This window comes from Populus nigra, chromosome 1 (assembly GCF_951802175.1).
Source record: "Populus nigra chromosome 1, ddPopNigr1.1, whole genome shotgun sequence".
NCBI classification, from domain to species: domain Eukaryota; kingdom Viridiplantae; phylum Streptophyta; class Magnoliopsida; order Malpighiales; family Salicaceae; genus Populus; species Populus nigra.
Window position 1 is genome coordinate 29,020,039 of NC_084852.1, and position 19,331 is coordinate 29,039,369.

The following is a 19,331-nucleotide window of genomic DNA, read 5'->3' on the forward strand; positions in this document are numbered from 1 at the left end:
TCCAGCAATATGGATTTGAATGAGAGGAGCCCATAAATCATAGTTTTTTTCATCCAAAACCATACCAATATTAAAGCTTGAATTTTCTGTCTGCACCATGATTGGAGCAGCTGCTGGAGCATCTTGAGAACCGACCCTCTTTTCTTCAGCCATCTCTCTTACTGTTGGTATAGCCTAAGACTTGTAGTTTTGATAGATTATGAAATAATACAAACAGACTTACGAAGCAGGGAAGGAGCAGCAGCAACTTTACAGTTGTTCGCTGAAACCAGCAGCAACAACTCTAAGTTGCTCGCTGCAATTACTTAGAGATACGGCAGGAAGCAAAAAATTTTAGGGTTCAGTGTTTTCTTTTCTATTTGAGCTCTAATACCAAGAAGAAATAATGCTTTCTTATTTTCTGTTTTTGTCATACAAAAGGTATATATATACAACCCTACACTTTCCTAACAAAATAAGGAAAGACTAATTACTTCCTAAACTAGGAAATCTAATATTGTGGGAATCCCGCAAATTATAGGAATCCTAATACAAGTTAACAAAAAGAAATCAAGGAAAGAAGCACTTAGTTTATTCCTTTTTATTTTTATTTTTTTTATTCTGGTCTTTGGCATAATTATCATACTTGGTTTAAGATTTGATTCTATCTAACACCTGAGTTATGAACTTGTCAAATTAATTTAAATTTAAAAAGTATATTTGAAAAAAAGTTAAAAAAATCTTAAAATGGACTCGAACTTGTTCAAAATAAACTTGGGTCAACATTTCATTTGAAATTAAATTCAGCCGGACCAGGATTTGGGGACGATAAGATGAAGGAAATAAAATAAAATAAAATAAAAAAATTAGAAAAAGAAATGAGCTTGTCATTGATCCAAGGTCATTCTTCCGTGAAAGAAGAAGAAGAAACAGTTACTGATGAAGAAGAAGAAGAAGATTACCAAAAGTTGTCAGAAGAAGAAGGGCATTCCAGCAGCCATTTAAAGATTTCATACAAAGCACCCTCGAATGGATCCTCCTCTCCCCTTCTTCCCTCTGCTATATACACTTTTTCCCAATTAGGTTATCTTCTCAAGTTTCTTTTTTGGATAATATCAAGACATAGAGGTTTAGGGTTTTTTTTCTTTCTTTTTTTTAGAGATTTCAGGGCCGCTCTAGTTTCTTAGTCACTTTGTGGAAGAGTATATTGTTGGAGCTGATTATAATCCGCATCAGCAAAGGAAGCATCAAAATATATGAAGAAATAACAATAATCAATAGAAGGATAAGAAGAAAGATTTGCCTTCTAGTAAATTATTGATTTTCCCATTTCAAATGCTTTTCACTTGCTGCATGTATTTCTCATTAGATCACAAGTAGCAAGCTGAATGTCTTCTCCACAATAGTGAAAAGGAAAGAGGGATAGAGGATTGATTATCTTTTTGGTACCCTACTTATATTTTTGGACAATTTATTGTCAGCATAAAAGCTGTATTTTAGTTATGTCAAGGGCTTAGTTTATCAGAGAGTTTCGTCAGGATGTTTCACTTATGGAGTTCTTGTAAGCTAGTTCTGTTACAAGCATTTAAGCTTGCAACTTGGTTTTAATCTATCTAGCTCTTTATCTTAATGCTCTACACTGTTCAACAGTCAAGCTTGATTTGCTTTCTAAATTCAATAAAGGAAATCTCACACTGATAGTTAAAAACCAAGCCTACCTTCTTTAACCATCTATGTCGTCCATGTAATTCTGCAGGGAAACTATCAAGAGGCTCAAAGCACAATGACCATCTCAATTACCAAATCTCACTATGATGGAATCACATATAACTAAATCATATTACTTTGAAATTATGCCAATAGTTAATATGGAAATTTAAGAGTGCGCTCTCTGTTACTCCATTATGCCTGCCATGATTAAGTTCCCCTCCCATTTTGATCGCAGTGAATCTATTATACACGTCTTCTTAGTCCATGACATACTTGATTTCGTGCTTTTACCAATTACCAACAGCTTGATGATTGTTTATTTTGATTAACCATTTATTTGATTAGAGCTAATGTTGTTTTACAGGGAAGATATAATTTTCTTTTATGTGTTGTGCGCAATGTAGGAGCTATAGTGGAGGTCAAACCTCTACTTGTTGGAATTCATAAGCGAGTGAGGAGTGATATCGTGGCCCATGAACCTCCATCATCAGTTCCAAGCACTATAGATGAGGGAGGAAAGTGTGTTCCAACTGCTACCAATCCTAGTGCAGAAGATGCTGCAGAGCTATTGAGGTATATATTCACATCTTTTGCAACATGAATTTAAGCTATGACACGATTTTATAGTTTGTTCTCTCTGTTGCATGACCTCGAGCTGAGGATATAAATTGATAGTTTAAATATGTATGATAAATGGGGATTTCTATTGTTGGCAATCAACTGCTATCTTGAAAGTAAAACTACTTTGCTTTAGTTAATTATCATATGGTGTTTGCACTACAACTTGAAACATAACCTGACCTTCATTTGCCTTCTTTCTGTGTTTTTTCTACTAAGGTAGTCAACCAACTCCTTTTCTTTGTCTAGTTGGAACCCTTTACATTTCTCTAGACTAAATCCACAGCATGTGTTTATGTAATCACATTCAATATCCGCCTTTCTAAGGTGGAGGTTTGGAGTTCTGGTTGTGACAGTAGGACTAGTGGATCTTGGGCTGTTCTCAGGCCAGGGGAAAAGAAAAGGATTTTGAACTTTGGCTAGGACAGACTGCAGAATAAATAAAACCAAAAGCCTCTACAGAACGAGCTTAAACATATACCATACACATCATTCTTTTTGGTTTCTATTTGCCTATAGCCTTGTGATGATTGTTTTAAAGTATCCTTGTTTGCCAATTAATTTCTTTTTGTTAACATTCGTTTACCTGATTATGGGATGTGCCTGCAATGTGGAGTACCCAAGACATTCTCTAATACATGTGGAATGGTCTATCCTATTTATGGTGATCGCCCACCCAATGACACTAGCAACGAATCCAAGAAGAAGGGATCTGTTATCAAAGACAAGGAAAAAAGTAAGAGGATGAAGGGCCAGTCATCTCATACTACTTGGAAAAGTGAGATAGAGATGCAACTTAGGCAGCAGTTTGATTAGCCTAATTTAGAGAACATGTTAGGATCAAGGATCATCAAGGAAAAATGCGTAATCATTGTAGTTTATTCTGCAACGAGTGGTGATTGATGAAGTAGTTTACTTAATTATATCAGGACCTTTCCATTGTATGATACTTCCAAGAAGTTGTAGTGTTGGTTAATTTCTAATGAAAAATGTGTCGTGCAAACATACCTCAATCGGTTGCTTCATGGGTTCTGTTTTTACCTCAAGCTGGGTGGGAACATTTATGTTTAGTGTTTGGATTACTTCAGCCAGGTCCACTTTGAAGAAGAGATTTGTATCCTTGCTGTGTCCTTGGTTTGTATCAGTGGAACTTAGCCTAGCAAGGCTCTTGTGATTAAAAACCTAGCAAGTTCTTTATAAAAAAAGAGTCCAGCAAGGCTCCAACAAAATAGACTCAACAATTATTTGAGCTCAACAAGAATCCCAACAATTAACAACTCAACAAGGGCTTAGTAAAAAGAGTCTAGTGAGAATCCAGCAAATAAAAACCTGGTAAGGTTATGAAACCAACAAGGCTCCAACAGATAACTAAAAGTCTAGCATATATAATCCAAAGAAAAATTATAAAATGGTCCGCTTCATAAAAGGCAGGTCATCTAACACAAGCTATTCATGAAAATTATAGATATTTTTCACCAAAACTTCAACTCTACAATTAGGAAGTCCAACCTTTTTATTAGGAATGAAAAATGTCAATCTTACAATCAGAAACATCAAAAAGTTTAACCTTATCATCAGGATTTTTAAATTCAACTCTGTCATAAGAAAATCTCTATATTTAACTCTTTTACATAGTGTTTTAGCTCTATTTTCTTTTAAATGCGCCTTTGAGTCATCGTCTTTTAGATAGTGTGTGTTTTACCTTATCTCTTTTTCACTAGTTAGCACCTTCTGAGTGTGTATGTAAACTATTGCCTTCTATAGATAACGCGTCTTTAAGCCCTATCTCTTTTACATACTTGCTTTTGGTACTATTTTTTTTTCTAAGTGCGTCTTTAAGTCATCGCCTTCCAAATAATGCATATTTGAACCATATATCTTTTATATAGTGCTTTTAGCACTATTTGTTTCGAAGTGCGCTATTGAACCCTCGTCTTTCAGATAGTGCGCCTTTTAGCCCTATCTATTTTACATAGTGCTTTTGGTATTATTTTCTTCTAAGTGCACCTTTGCGTCCTCGCCTTCTAGATAGTGTGCCTTTGAGCCCTATCTTTTTCACATAGTGCTTTTAGCACTATTTGAATCTGAGTATATCTTTGAACCCCCGCCTTCTAGATAGTGTGCTTTTAAGTCCTATCTCTTTTACATAATGATTTTAACACTATTTCCTTCCAAGTGCGTCTCGCCTTCTAGATAGCGCGCTTTTAAGCCCTATCTCTTTTACATAGTGATTTAAACATTATATGAAATTCTCATATAATTCAGTTTAGTGCAAATATATATAACAAGCAATTATGTTAACATTTCTTTCAAACAACTACATCATCTTGACTTCCAAATGAACAGAACAAAAGATCCAAAAACCAAGAAGAAATATGATGAAGGGGTAGCATTCCATGTAGAAATGCACCATAACAAAGCCCTTACTTTCTAGATAACACATCTTTGAGCCTTATCTCTTTTACATAGTGATTTTGACACTATTTTTTTCTGAGTGCGTTTTTGATTCCTCGCCTTCCAAATAGTGCACATTTGATCCCTATCTTTTTACATAATGCTTTCAATATTATTTGCTTATAAGTGTGGATTTGATCCCTCGCCTTCCAGATAATGCACCTTTGATCCATAACTTTTTTACATAATGCTTTTAGCATTATTTGCTTATAAGTGCGGATTTGAGCCCTTGCCTTCTAGATAGCATGCCTTTAAGCTTATCTCTTTTATATAATTCTTTTGACATTTTTTGCTTCCAAGTGCACTTTTGAGCCCTCGTCTTCTAGATAGCATGGCTTTGAGCCTTATTTATTTTAAATAGTGCTTTTGACACTACTTTCTTCTAAGTGCGCCATTAAGCCTTTACCTTTCAGATAATGCACCTTTGAGACCTCCTTTTTTATGTTTTTATTAGATTCGTCATTCTTTGAGATATCTTTGAATATCCTATCATTTTGAGAAGAATTAACCACTTCTTGATTTGGTAAATCCATATCTTTTTATTTTTTTTCTTTACAACTTATTATCTAAAGTCTCATATGAGATTTTCTGTCGTAAGCATTGTAAAGAAAAAGACAATTGTCGTAATCTAATTTTGGGTTCCCTAAAATTATCCAAAAAATAAATAATGAAAAACAAAAGGGGGGAGTTAATGGAAGGTTGATGGATCAAATTTAACCGAGTAGCCAATGTTAGGAGCCCAATTGCAACAATGAAGGGTCTAATTGAAGAAAACAACAAGAATTTAGGATCAAATTAAAGAAAGATATTGAATATTAGGGAAAACTTGCAAAATAATTAAGTTCAAGGACTTAATCAAACTTTTGATGAGCCTAAATGATTTAATGAAGTGCTTAATTAAAAGAAAAATTATTTTAGAAAGTTAATTGGGCTAAAATCAGAAGAATTAATTAAGTTCAAGGACTTAATTAAACTTTTGATGGGTTTAATTGACTTAATTAAAGAATTAATTGAAAAAAAATTAAGTTTGGAGGTCTAATTCAAACAAATTCACAATGATTGAAAGATTAGGAAGACAATTAGAGCTTGGAAAGGCTAAATTGATGCAATCAGGGGTTCAATTAAAAACAATTTAAAGATTGAAGTTTGATTTAAAATTAAATTGAAGAATTTCAAGATTAAGAACTACTTTGTAAAAAGCATAAAAATTTAAGGAGGTAATTAAAGAAGGCTAATTGGAGGTTCCATTGCAAAGTTCCAAAAGTTCAGAAACTAAATTAAAAAATACTATAATTTCATTATTCATTGTCTTTTTCTTGTCAAAACCAAAAAAAAATGTCCAAGTGACAATTTTCAGCTCTAATTTCTTCTTCACCTCTTCACCACACACACATATCTTATTACAACTTATATCCTGATACTTGTATTTCATCTACGCTATAATTCCAGCTCTAATTCCATTAAAAACACCTTTAAATTCTCTTTCAAACACGCTATCCAACGCTGCTTCACCTGTAAAAACAACCTTATGTTCTCTATTTTCCAGTTGCAGAGCAGGACAACCTTCTTTTTTTTAGTTTCAATGAATGATAAATCTATTTTTCAACATCAGTAGTCGAGATCACATAAATTTAGAAGCCCTAGAACCACCATGTTTCCCCCATAAAAACCCCACAAACCCTAACCCAAGCAGTGGAGGAAAGGGAGACGAACACTGCCATAAATACTCTCTCTCAGCCAAGACTGTAAAAGCCTCGCTCTTTAATCTTTCCAGCCTGAAATAAACCCATAAATAGCCCTCAAATCATCACAACCCCCCACAACAGTCCCAGTGATATCTCCTTCCAAAGCATCCACAACAAGCTACCACCGTGACTAGCTTCATCTGCAGCTGACTCCACCGAGTGCAGCAAGAGCTCTTAGCCTAAGTCTCCTCAGCACAGCCTTCAACCATCACTAGCATCTCTTCTCAGCCACTGTGAGCAATTCCCTTACAGTCTCTCGGACTAACAATTACTTGTTTCAGAAATGTGAGCAGCAACAAAGGCTGTTTTCCTCAATCATGTCTGCACTTCAATTATCACTAGCAGTGGAAACTGCTCTTCAACAGTCAACATCTCTCATCTTTTCAGCAACGTGAGCAACAAAGATTTCGTCACCAGTAGCTCTCTCTCTCAGCAACAGAGTTTGCTTCTCCTCACAGCAGCAGCTTTTTCCTCAACTTTGCAACAGCAGCATTATGAACAACAATATAAGATTCAACCAAAAAAAACAACAGAGGCTTTTCTTCTCAATCACAGCAGCAAAATTCTTCCTCCTTGCCACAGCAGCACCAGAGATACTTGTATCCCAGCCGCAACAGTAGAACTCATTCCAAGCTGGAAGCAGTAGAGGTGGTTCTCCCTAATCAACAGCAGCAAACTCCAACCAGTAAACCAATTGCCAACAAAAATTAAACCGGTCGACCGGTGGTAGGTTCTAGTAGCCGTGAGCAGCCTTTGATGTAATCGTGATCATTAACAGGAGTATGAATAATAACACCACCTCAAAGCATGAACTTCCAACTTGTTGTTATGGAATATTCTTGTATGAATGATTATATGCTTCATGAGCTGGGTTTGGAAGTAATATGATGACTTGGATTGAGAATGATACATGAAATGTATTTAAATGAGTCAATCATAATCTTGTTCCTTCTTTTTCTTTTTTTCTTTTAGGTGCTACTTTGATTGCGAATTTTAATTAGAATAGTTGATGAGCGATCAAATTCAAAATAGAAAATTGAATCGTAATAACAAATAGCGTAAGTTTAGATTATGTGGATCATGAAATTTTGAGTTGATAAATGAGTTAAATGTCTTGATTTCAAGCTTGAGATCTTGATTAAGTTAGATTATTTTGTAATTAATTTTAAATTTCATATATATTTTTTTATCCTTTCCTATATAATACGTGTTACGTTTTTTTATATATTAAATAAATTAATTTTCTTCCAAAAAAAAACAACAATTTTTTTTAAAAAAATACATTTAAATAATTTTATTGCATGTGGCTAAATCTCTAAAAAAATCATATTTGTATATTTTAGCATACTAAAAAATCACATTTTGTTTCATGCATGTTGTATTTAATAACTTATTTATTAAAGCCAAGAGGACTTGGCTTAAATTAAAAAAATATAAAAAAAAATCATTTTATTTAATTAATATTTGGAGCATGAATTTTATAATGTAATGCATATTTTGATTTTAAATTAAACTAATTAAAAAAATAAAATGTTGAGAATTAATTGTAGACTTTAATAATTTGGAGCATAAAATCGCACTGTAAAGTATATCCTCAGATATTAAAAATATAAAATAAAAATAAATACACCATTAAAATTTGATCCCTAGAAATGTTAGATTTTAGCTTGATAAAGCAGTGACCTTCTTAATGACAAAGATGATGTCTTGCATCTACAGAGATAGGAACCTTCTTATTGAGAATAATTTTTCTTAAACTTTAAACAGACTAAGAAAAAAAATATATGATCTAAAAAAACAATCAATAATATAGCTTACATAGGTAGGGTGTATTGAGACTGATACATCTTTTTCGTGCACAACTAGTTATCTTACCCAGACTCTTATAAACTAATAGATTTTCTAGTGATCAAAATATCAAGTGGTGACTCTTGAACCTTTTAAAATTATAAATTTATGATTAATTCCAACACACTCGAAGCCTCTACAACCCAAGAGGAAAACACATCATTTGATGCCATGCACGCCACGATAAGACATGTTGGGCACCAAATTTTTTTTTTTTAACAAAAGAACTAGCACCATCAGCTACTTCAAATTTTTTGACTTCTAGGATTCAAAAAAATCATTTTTGACCTTTTGTTTTACTTGAAAATATTTAAAAAAACACCTTAAAGACATTAATAAACTCATTTCTAATCTTAAATCTCCTTTAATCCGTAAAAAAAATCATTTGAATAAAAAAAATTTGAAGCCTAATCTCTAGCCTGATCTACTTATTACGGTAAGATAAATGATCAAAAACTTCTAAATAATACACAAAAATCTTGTTTTTTTATTGTCGGTGAGTCTCATTTTTTGATGTCACTCTCCTCTCTTAGATTTAGCAACTAAAAATGAATAAAATAAAATTTTGAATAAAAATTAAAAATTCAAACAACAAAGGGTGCAAAAATGAAAAACATGAAAACTCCAAGGAGCAAAATTTTAAAAAGCATGCCCATGAATAGTAAAAAAATTTGAAAGAAAATGTTGTTTTTTGTTTCATTGTCAAATTTAATCTTAAAAAAATCTCAATTATTTTTAATTAATAAAATTATATTATATTATGTCAAATCGAGGATCAACTAAAAAGCACAATAACCCCATCTCAACCTCAAGTCCTAGATAATGAACGTACATTCTGGACCACACATCACCACTCACCAGAATAATAAGTTATCAACCTCAAGTCCTGGATAAGGTGTAAAAAAACCATATTTAATGATGTAGATACTCATTGTGAGACAGGACCACACATCACCAAGAATGTATTCCAAGAATATATACCAGAAGGCAACGCTTCCCCAGATGGAGAAGTGCTGACTCAAGCTGAAGCAGCAATCGTGAGAGAGGGAGATAGATTCCATGAACAAACATAAAATCCTACTCGTTAGAATTCTGAATATATATATATATATATATATATATATATATATATTTGAATGCCAACCAAGCCTCTAGGCGGTGACCCCTTTCTTCCTTTTCTAAGTTTCTCAGTAGATTCTGAAAGCAATTATTTACCCTAATGCCTACAGATTTCAAAAGTTGAAGACAAACTCATACAATCATGTAGGAATTTGAAATAGATTCCATGAACCAGATGGTTAGTGATATGATGGAACCAATAAACAAAACAATCTCAGCAAATATAACTGCTACAGTGACAAACATCAACAAAAATTACATTATACATCAGAGGAATTATCAGATCTAAAACATGGAACCAAACCTTAAGAAGTATGTCCTGCGGTGCCTCAACCAATGTTATTACACATGAAGAACTGTGGTGATTTGAAAATAGAACACCTTTTACTATGAATGCACTTATGTTAATGCTAACTTACTGTTTGTCATTACTCATCAACAAACTTCCATCCGAACCAGTGGCAGTTTCCTCCTGGCAATGTTCCTTGGTCATCACCGGCAAGCTGCTAATAGATCCATGAATCTGTCGATTTACTTCCAGTGTAAGGTTACAATTTACACAGCAATACAAAATGAAATACTAAATGTTAAGTAGATATGTGAAAACTTACCATGGTGTGAGACTTGAGCGACGAGGAATCAATAGCAGGCATCAAAGATGGGTCTGATGGCCTGTGAAACAGCAAATGCGCTATTGATCGATCTATTGGATTGGTATCAGTTTCCATATCCATTAATCCGGTCCTGGATGAGGAAAACCATTAAAATACATAAAAATAATAACCACTAAAAGAGCAAGAATTTGAGCTCTAGCCAATAGCATAAAGGCCTTTTACAAGTGAAACTAGCAAATTACTCAGGTAACATTTCCCCTTTGTTCTCCAACTGTTTTGAAAAAATCTTCCAAAACTTTAATATTCTTCTATACCTTCAATGGGAGCCTTCCTAATTGTATCTCATAGAACTGGCAAAGCAAGATATCTGAGATCAAATGCACTAAATACTACTCATTTCAGTGCGCCATTACAATCATAAATTTAATTAGCAAATAAATTGATTTGGTTTCTGATAATATTCTCCCTCTCATCCCAAATATTTTTTTGGGTTAACATAATGCAACTAAAGCAACCATTTTCATTGCATGTTCATCCCCATGCATCAACCAATCTTTTCATATATTGAGAACGGTGAAAGATGTCAGTGCCTATCAACGAACAAGTCTTTTCAATATAATAATGCTAGGAGAACCTACTTTTTTGCCAATTATAAAATCTCTAATATTGAATAAACATGTTATGTGAGATTTTCCCTAATTCTCCAGAAGACCTACTCTAGCATGCCAAATGGGATTTTGGAGATCAAACAGGGGAAGGTGCCATAGAAGTGTGCCATATTTTCTATGATTTGGACCATTCGGAATGAAGGAAACACTAGAATCTTCCAGGACAAACAGCTTTCCTCCCTTTAAAATAGGACAAAATAGTTTTTCTCGCATCTTTACGGTGTTATGTACTGATGCTTTTACTATAATATCCTTAGCAAACATAGAGAATTAGAAAGTTTTTTTAACATTGTTTTGTTCTCTTTTGCTCTTACGAGAACGGGTTATTCTCATGCCATGTGCATTTCTCTTTTAGTAGTTCTTCTATACTGTCGAATATAAATTTCTCTCTAAAAATAATGCCTTGAAGATGTGATTATTTCAAAGTTTTTCTTTTACAATCAGACCCTCTAACTCTATGGATACCCTGACCAAGTACCGTGAATTCTTTCATGTATTCTTTACCATGTTAATGAGATCTTTTTTTACTCATTTTTTACATTTATTCAACAAAATAGTTTGCTTTCCAAACAAGACCCTTGTGTCCTTTACAAGCCAACCTACTTGCTGCTATAACCATCTCATGAACGTGGAAATCTCCCAACACATCAAATGTAATCCTATCAGCCCATAAAGCCCTCAACATCTCCCATACCCATTTCAGTTGTAATGAAAGATTCTTCAATACATTGTCCAGGTGATGGTTTGTCTTGTTTCATCAAAGTAGAGTTTTTTAAAGATCAAGGAAACTCCAGTTTTCTCAATCTTTTGTAAGATCTGATAAGTTCAAAATTTTCTCTTACATTTGTTTAACAAACATGTTAACATCCCAAAAGACCTCCTCACCCAATTCCAACCCAAATTTTTATTTAAACAATCATTTGTGTATAAATCTGTTGTAAGATTTGACAAGCTCAAATTTCCCTTTCATCTTAACTCTGCCTTCTATCTATGATATCGATTTCACAAAAGATTCACTGCTACTTCGTAACATCCCAAAAAACATTTCAGTTCCAATGGCTGACACCATGGAAGCACTAACAAGCTTTGCAACTCCTCCATCTTCTTGTCCTGGCATTAACCCTCAGAAATACAGAATTCTTTAGATGCCTACCATCACCCTCATTCTCCAAAGGCTCAAAAATAAAACTCCTTTCAATTCTGATACTTGAGGCACACTGGTGAAATTTGAAATCTAAATCAATGTATGCCTTCGCTAAAACCCAACACACCCAAAGGATCCCTTCAAACACTAAAAGAGTAATAATTTCAGAATAATTACTCAAATCCAGAAAACAAAAGGAAACAGCATTGATATTTGAGATCAAGAAAATGTATCTGAGGGATAATCTACTCAGTTATGTCATTCTCTTCAATCTGTTTATCTAGCTGAACCATAATAGTTCCAAGTAAAACAACACCCTCCTATACAGATGAATAACTCTCTTCAAACAACATTCACTCAAAGTATCAATTCTCTAGCCTTCTCTTCAAACAACATTCACTCAAAGTATCAATTCTCTAGCCTTCGTACATAATTACCTAGGTCAACACCCAATTCCAACCCAATAAGAGTGCCATGAAATGCATGCTTAATAGTTTATAGCAATCTCTTTTATATTGCTTGCAATAAAGTCTCAAATCTCAATTAGCTAAATCTTTCAAATAAACCCTCTATCTCATTGATGCCATCATCTACTACATGAGATATTCCTTATGTGACTAAAATATCAATATTTGGAACCACCGAGGAGGGATGGCATTAATCACATTTCACCGCAATGGACCCACCGAAATCCCATCGATCATCATATCATTTTCCTTTAAGAGCATTCCTCACCGATCACTAGTTGTTGAACACTTGATGGTAATTGACTTGTCCTCCAAATACAGCATATATATTAGGGTAACTTCTTTACAGAGTTTATTAAATTAAATTTCAATGTGCTAGGTCATTAGCTGCCATTTTTGGACACAGAATAAATGGATCAGATGATATGAGTTCCGACAAGGAAAAAAAATAAGAGACAAGAAATGACATAAATGTAAATGATTTTATATAGCTGAGTCTACAGACCTACATTCACAAATATTATATAATCACCTTTAAACAGGAGACGCAACAAGATTGATGATTGCCTAACAACTCATAATCATAATAGAAGTTACACACAAACATAAGCAGACATGTGATCACACAGACAAAGAAAAAAAACATATACTGAACAAATCAAGTCAGTCTAGGATATCTAAATAAATCACTCTCTGCTACATCGCTCCCCTTTTAAAAATAAGCAGGCTTAAGAGATCAGCAAATACAAACCAAGACAAGCCTGAAGTTCTTGGATATAAATTATCCTTGAATAGGTGTCTGGCCTAAGTAGCATATCAATGAAATTGGACATAAAAGGAGATGAGAAGGAGAGTTTTTTTTTTCAGCAACTGAAAGTAACCAACAAGTAGGCCTCCACATAGAGGTGCAATATCAAGCTTAATGTTGAGCTCAACTACCCGAGTCAAATTCTTGCCACATGAAGTAGCACAGAGGAACTTTAGCCCACTAGACCAATGTTTGAGAAAGTACCAAACAAGAAAGTCTGGGATAAACTATGGCATTGTTTAAAGAACTCTAAAATAACCCCAGCGACCTTATCATGAAACAAATATTAATTGCTTCACCAATGTTTAACCCAGGTTATATCAAGGAACATGACATGATAACATAGGTTATTTCCACTTCAAAGAATGAATGAAAGGCATGAAAATTATGTAATTCATATTCAAACCAGCTAAAGCACACATGCCATCCATGCCCTCTATGTGGGGCCTGCTTGTTGGTTACTTTCACTTCTTGCTGGGAAAAAAAAAAAAAAACTCAAGCTTAATGTTGAGCTCAACTGCCCGAGTCAAATTCTTGCCACATGAAGGAGCACAACGGAACTTTAGCCCACTAGACCAATGTTTGAGAAAGTACCATGCAAGGGGGTTTGGGATAAACTATGGTATCGTTTAAAGAACTCTAAAAAAACCCCAGCGACCTTATCATGAAACAAATATTAGTTGCTTCACCAATGCTTAACCCATGTTATATCAACAAACATGACATGATAACATAGGTTATTTCCACTTCAAAGAATGAATGAAAGGCATGAAAATTACATAGAATCTAAGCTAGGCAATTCTGACTAGTTAGTACCCGGCTAAAGCACACATGCCCCCCCCCCTCCCCCCAACGAAAACACACCCTCACACACAGATTGTGATTACTCATAACAAGAATAACTACAATCAATAAACAATAACATGCATCTTAACTTAAGAAGTACTGCACAAATAAGAAAAAGAAAGAAGGTAAACAATGGAGAAAATAAAAGAGAAAGGCATGACCATACTTGTCAGCTTCTTCAGCCATCAATGCCCCACTTCTGTCTCCGCCATCTCTCTTGCCACCACTTCCATTCCTATGATTATGCCTTTGCTCAGCGCTTCTAGCTAAGCGATACAGGCTATCCCTTATACATAGTTTTGTCCTAATATCCAACTGAATTCAGGCAGGTTCAGATCACTAAATCCCACAATATTGACTTTATAATAATAATAATAATGGCAGGATACTGCTCGTGCAGAGTTTTTATGTGCAGAGAATGATCATCACCAAGAGAAATAAAATATCTAGAAGCCATTTTTTATCATGTCAAATGCTCAGATCCCATTCATACATACACATTTGCAGATATATAAACAACAATCATAATTTGAACATAAGAACAGCACAAACTAGAAAATTCCATATCATTAAAAGAAGTATGTTACTGACCATCTCTTATATTATCTAAAGGTCGGTCAGCATTTTCCCATTAGCTTCCCGTATAGCCATACATAATAGCTGAAGACTATTATGCAATGCTTTTTATTGGTATTTTGTCACTCTGTAATAGTTGTTGCACAATCACAAACTTTTTTTCACTCTGAATATAAACCTTTGGAGGCTTTGAATGAAACCGATTTACACCATGGACTGACATGAGAGAGAGCATGTTGAAAGTTGACATTAATAGTTTATGCTGCTATTTTAAAATTGCAAGGTTATGCTGCATTTTGTGAACCAAGTTTTCATATTTCATAATATTTTAAACACAATCAAGCGAAATCATTCAGAGCACTCACAGAAAAATGCACGCACATACATAGGTTCTTCTAATGCTATGAAGATTCAGTTTTTATTATATCAATCATATCATGCAAATAACCAAAGTTTTATAAAACACCACACCTGTTCCATGACTTGTTGAAGTTGGCGAAAACTAGTTGCTTCTAGTGAAATTCCATCCAACACAGAACTCATGCAAGAGCTCTCCTGTGCATTTGAAGAGTCTAGTTCTGCTGGAATCCCTGTGCCAACTCCTTTGATATCATATTCAGACTGACGGGCTACCTTCTTAGCTGAAACTGGACCATAAAATTCTGCTGGACCTGCCATGTTTGCAGGTTTGAGATTCATACCAGATGATGGTTCCTGGCAATGATACAGATTTTCCTCATTCTCATTTGTTGTTATAGCAGGAGCCTCAAAGTCAGGACCATTAGCGCTCTCAATGGACCGTACATGATTTGATGCATGGGAAGACTCCTTTGGAGAAGGAGATGGGTAGCTATTGTTTTCAGATTTAACACTAGATTGAGTTGGACAGGTCGAAATTTGATCTGAAGAATGACTGTAGTCGATGTGTATCAATGGAATATGTGTCTGCATGTAATTTAAGGAATTGGATCCTATTATTTGTTTATGCTGCTGGATGCCTGGAAGAGGTAAAACTTGACGGTATGAGTCTCCAGATGAATGCTTTGTATCTGCGAAATGCTTCATGTTAACATCGAGAGGAAAAGAACCACTTTCAATATCACCGTCTTTTCTCCTTCCTTCAAATCGGTTGTTGTGCCTTGCCTGCCTTTTGTTCCAATTCATCTATCATGCAACCACACAATCAACAAAGCAATGAATTCACGTATACATATAAACATGCAACCTGGCAATCAACTAAAATGCTTATGGAAGCGCGCCCCCATCCCAAATAAGTTCAGATCAGGTGATATCGGCTAATCTAAACAGAATTGAAAAGAAGATATTGTTCGAAAACATGAAGACTTCACCAACCTTTTCCTTGAGTACCAAGTCATCCATACTTACAGATTTTGTCTCTGACCCATTCAGAAATGTTAAGTAACCAAGAGAAGAATGGTCAACAGCACTGGAAGTCCTGGAGCTTATTTTGTCATCTGTGAAAATGCTTTTCTTGTTGGAATCGTGGACTGAAGGGTCATCACTGCTTAGTTGTGAAGCTTCAGGATGTTCTGATACACTATCCAAAGCACTTGCCTCAGAATTTAAGAACTTGGAACCCAGATTCAACGCATCATCAGATCTTTCAGTGAAATCAGAAGATGAAAACCAGCACAAGTCATCTTCATTGCTCAGACTCCCCAACCCAAATGTTGAATCACAACTTCTGCAAGATAAACCTATAGATATCATGCAAGAGTACACGTGTCTTTGTGTGCAAATACATAGAGATGTATACATCAACTCTTATGCATATTTACATGCTCGCGCGTGTGCACATTGTGTGTGTACTCAAATAGATCATACAAAACTGTATCACTCATAAAATGAATATATTTAATTATAGAAATTGCAAATAATTCCACCAGTAGTGTGAATTTTCAAAAGTAGAGATGATGATGATGATGATGATATAGAAGAGGAAGGGTTGGACTACCTAAACATCCTATCAACATCATCAAAATTTCCTATATCATCAGGCCACCCGTAATATAAGGGATCACTGCTTTCTTTGTCTTCACGGTCATTATCAAAGAAGCTGAGATCATTGTCTGTCTTCGAAATGTGACTGAGTGGATAACTATACAGGTTATTATCAACTGCGGAACATTTTTCAACTGATGTAGGATCACTGGCACAGAACTCACTGCCAACTGAATCAATATTCCCATTTTTTAAACAATGACTGGACATGCTTTTTTCTTCAGATCTTATTGTTATAAAGTCCTTGACTGCACCACTATCTCGTGAGGTAGGAAACACACTGTCAGGTGTGTTAGACCACGAATCCTTTTCTAACATTGTATCCTTCTTTACCAGAGTAGGTAAGCTAGCTTCCTCCTCTTCCTGAGTGCTATAGGTAAGTGAATCGTCTTCATTATTCGCAACATTAATTATCTTACTTTCAGGTTTCTTTTGCTTGACGCCCTGAGCTACAAAGTGATCTCCATATTCATGACCAGGATGAGGTACTATGTGATCATCACTCACACTGAATTCATCCCACAGATTATCTTCAAGCTGCCATAGATTAGAAACACACTGTAGCCATCAGTATCTTCATGGGAAACACGATAAAAACACATAGAAAATGGAAGTTGATAATTTGGGATGAGACAAGAACAAAAACTGAAGATTGCGCTGCATTCAATTATTTATTGGCCAGAGAAGACGTGCATATTATCAAGAATATTGACCCAATAAAAAGTGAGTGAGATGATTGGTCTTGATCCCAATATGAGAGCTTCTTCACAAAATTAATGGAATTTAGAAACTCTACGGTAAGGATAGTATGATTGCTGCAAATAAATTTAAACCCGCCAAAATAAATGAATAGCTGTCAGTGGTTAAAAAGGGTATGTTTTCACTCAATATTTCAGGCCAAAAAAAAAGTCCCAAGAAAGCCAGAGAGGCTGTGATTCTGAGTACGTTAATAGATTACTAAATGCAGACAAATCCGTCCTAACCAATTGTTGTTCTAAAACTGAATAGTTGAATATTTTTTCTGTTTCGCATAATGGGCTTAACCTGAAACAACATACAAGAATGATCAAATACCACAAACACACATAAAGGCATCACAAAACTACACTATTTGCAAAAACAATTAACCTCAAAAGAATCCCTACCTCATACATGCACAAATCTGACATTCCTCCACAATCACCTACCCACCATTGAAGCCACACACAATTTCATTATATGATGTCATGTTCTTCGTTGAAAGTTAATGCCCCCTCCAAAAAAGAAAAGAAAAACTAACAGTCAATTTCTTGTATTCGGGTCAGAAGAGAACTAGATTCTTCACGCATCTGTTTCAAACCAGAACTCAACAAATTAGAGTCAAATACTTACAGAAATAGCATTAACCTAGCCAGTTTGTGGCAGAGAATTAATCAGGGATTAGTCTTGCTTTACTGGTTACTCAACTAAACGCAAATCTTTTCTTTCTGAATCCAATATATAAACATACCAGAGGAATTTCTCAACTCTTTTTTAATTACTAGAATAAAAAAATATCAAAAAAAAATTCTTAAATCTAAAACAAGCATAATAATTGGACTGTTACTCTTCGTTTCTCACAAATTCTCAGCAACCAAACAAGCCATAAACCACAGACCAAACGGATCTCCCAGAGTAAAACTCACCTAAAAAGAATCCAAGTAAACGAAATCTTCCTCCTCCTCCTTTACTGCAAGACTTTAACCCTAATCGAATCGCAGCCACTGATTTCCAGAAGTTTCTACACAATTTTTCTTCTTCTTTTCTAGTATTCTACACCAGACCGCACACTCTCTCTCTCTCTCTTTCTATCTCGCTCTTTCTTTTCTTTTCTTTTAGGTACAAAAACAAAAAAATTTAAATTTTTTTAGTGGTTAATATTTTTTTAATTTTGCTGGGTGAGGCACGTTCTGACACGTGGGTAGGAGATCAAAACAAGGAAGCGTAACAGATATCAAAACAGAAAGCAAGAATTCGTGGACGAGAGCAAGGGATGAGATCCAATCACTTTCTGCCAGCCCATTGGTCCACGTAGCTCTCACCTACGAATCCCTCGACACATGTCTGGGACCGATCCTTTGCCCCGAATATTTATGCCCTGCACGTGGTCATGCCCACTGACGTCACTTTGTAGCAGAGTACACAGGGAAAAAAAAGGAAAAAGAGCCGACGGTTCTCTGTCTCTGGTTTCAAATAGTGGTTTCTTGGTCTCTGATTTCAAAACGTTTTTTTTTTCTCTTTTTTTTTTTGATTAATAACCCTCAAAACTTACTTTATTATTTTCTAAATTAGAGTTTTCTTGCACTGATTTTATCACTCAATCTGATCGATTCTATTTGATCAATTATTTTCTTAAGTGGGTTTTTTTAATCTGTTTGCAATTATGATTGCATGAGTGATCATGGTGGTTTCTCGTGCTGGTGATTTTAAGAGCATTTGATGAAGATGATGGCCATGAGAGGGAAGGGAATGATGGAAATTAGGAATGAATAACACTCAAGTAAGACTCTATTTCATATATTCTATTTCTTTCATTCTTTTTGTTTCAAATCTTGGAATTTAAAGAATCTTCCCTGGCTAAAATACTTGAACTTTTTGCATGACTATGCAGATATAATGAATTGTAATGTATACTAAAAGAGATTAGTTTTTGGTTGTGGACTGAAATAGTTTTTTTTTAAAATTTTTTTTTAAT

The 19,331-nt window shown here is 34.7% G+C and overlaps 2 protein-coding genes across 5 annotated transcripts; one reads left to right on the forward strand and one right to left on the reverse strand.

The window, feature by feature from the left end:
- The first annotated feature begins 1,883 nt into the window (after nucleotides 1-1,883).
- Nucleotides 1,884-3,123, forward strand: LOC133681087 (uncharacterized). The gene is made up of 3 exons (XM_062104184.1): nucleotides 1,884-1,923; nucleotides 2,094-2,261; nucleotides 2,903-3,123. Exons 1-3 carry the CDS (start codon nucleotides 1,884-1,886, stop codon nucleotides 3,121-3,123), a joined length of 429 nt encoding a protein of 142 aa, XP_061960168.1.
- A 6,550-nt stretch (nucleotides 3,124-9,673) lies between these two features.
- Nucleotides 9,674-18,488, reverse strand: LOC133669565 (protein LNK1). 4 transcript variants are annotated; one of them, XM_062089779.1, is made up of 8 exons: nucleotides 18,283-18,488; nucleotides 17,764-17,871; nucleotides 16,572-17,155; nucleotides 15,983-16,301; nucleotides 15,068-15,760; nucleotides 14,187-14,335; nucleotides 10,085-10,217; nucleotides 9,674-9,996 (listed from the first exon to the last, which is right to left on the reverse strand). In XM_062089779.1, the coding sequence occupies exons 2-8, from the start codon at nucleotides 17,785-17,787 to the stop codon at nucleotides 9,889-9,891; spliced, it is 2,010 nt and encodes a 669-aa protein (XP_061945763.1). In that variant the 5' UTR covers nucleotides 17,788-17,871; nucleotides 18,283-18,488; the 3' UTR covers nucleotides 9,674-9,888. The 4 variants fall into 4 exon arrangements, with proteins under 4 accessions (XP_061945763.1, XP_061945756.1, XP_061945748.1 ...); XM_062089772.1 differs by having other exon boundaries at nucleotides 15,950-16,301; nucleotides 17,764-17,946; XM_062089764.1 differs by having other exon boundaries at nucleotides 15,950-16,301; nucleotides 18,283-18,487.
- Between the last annotated feature and the right edge of the window lie 843 nt (nucleotides 18,489-19,331).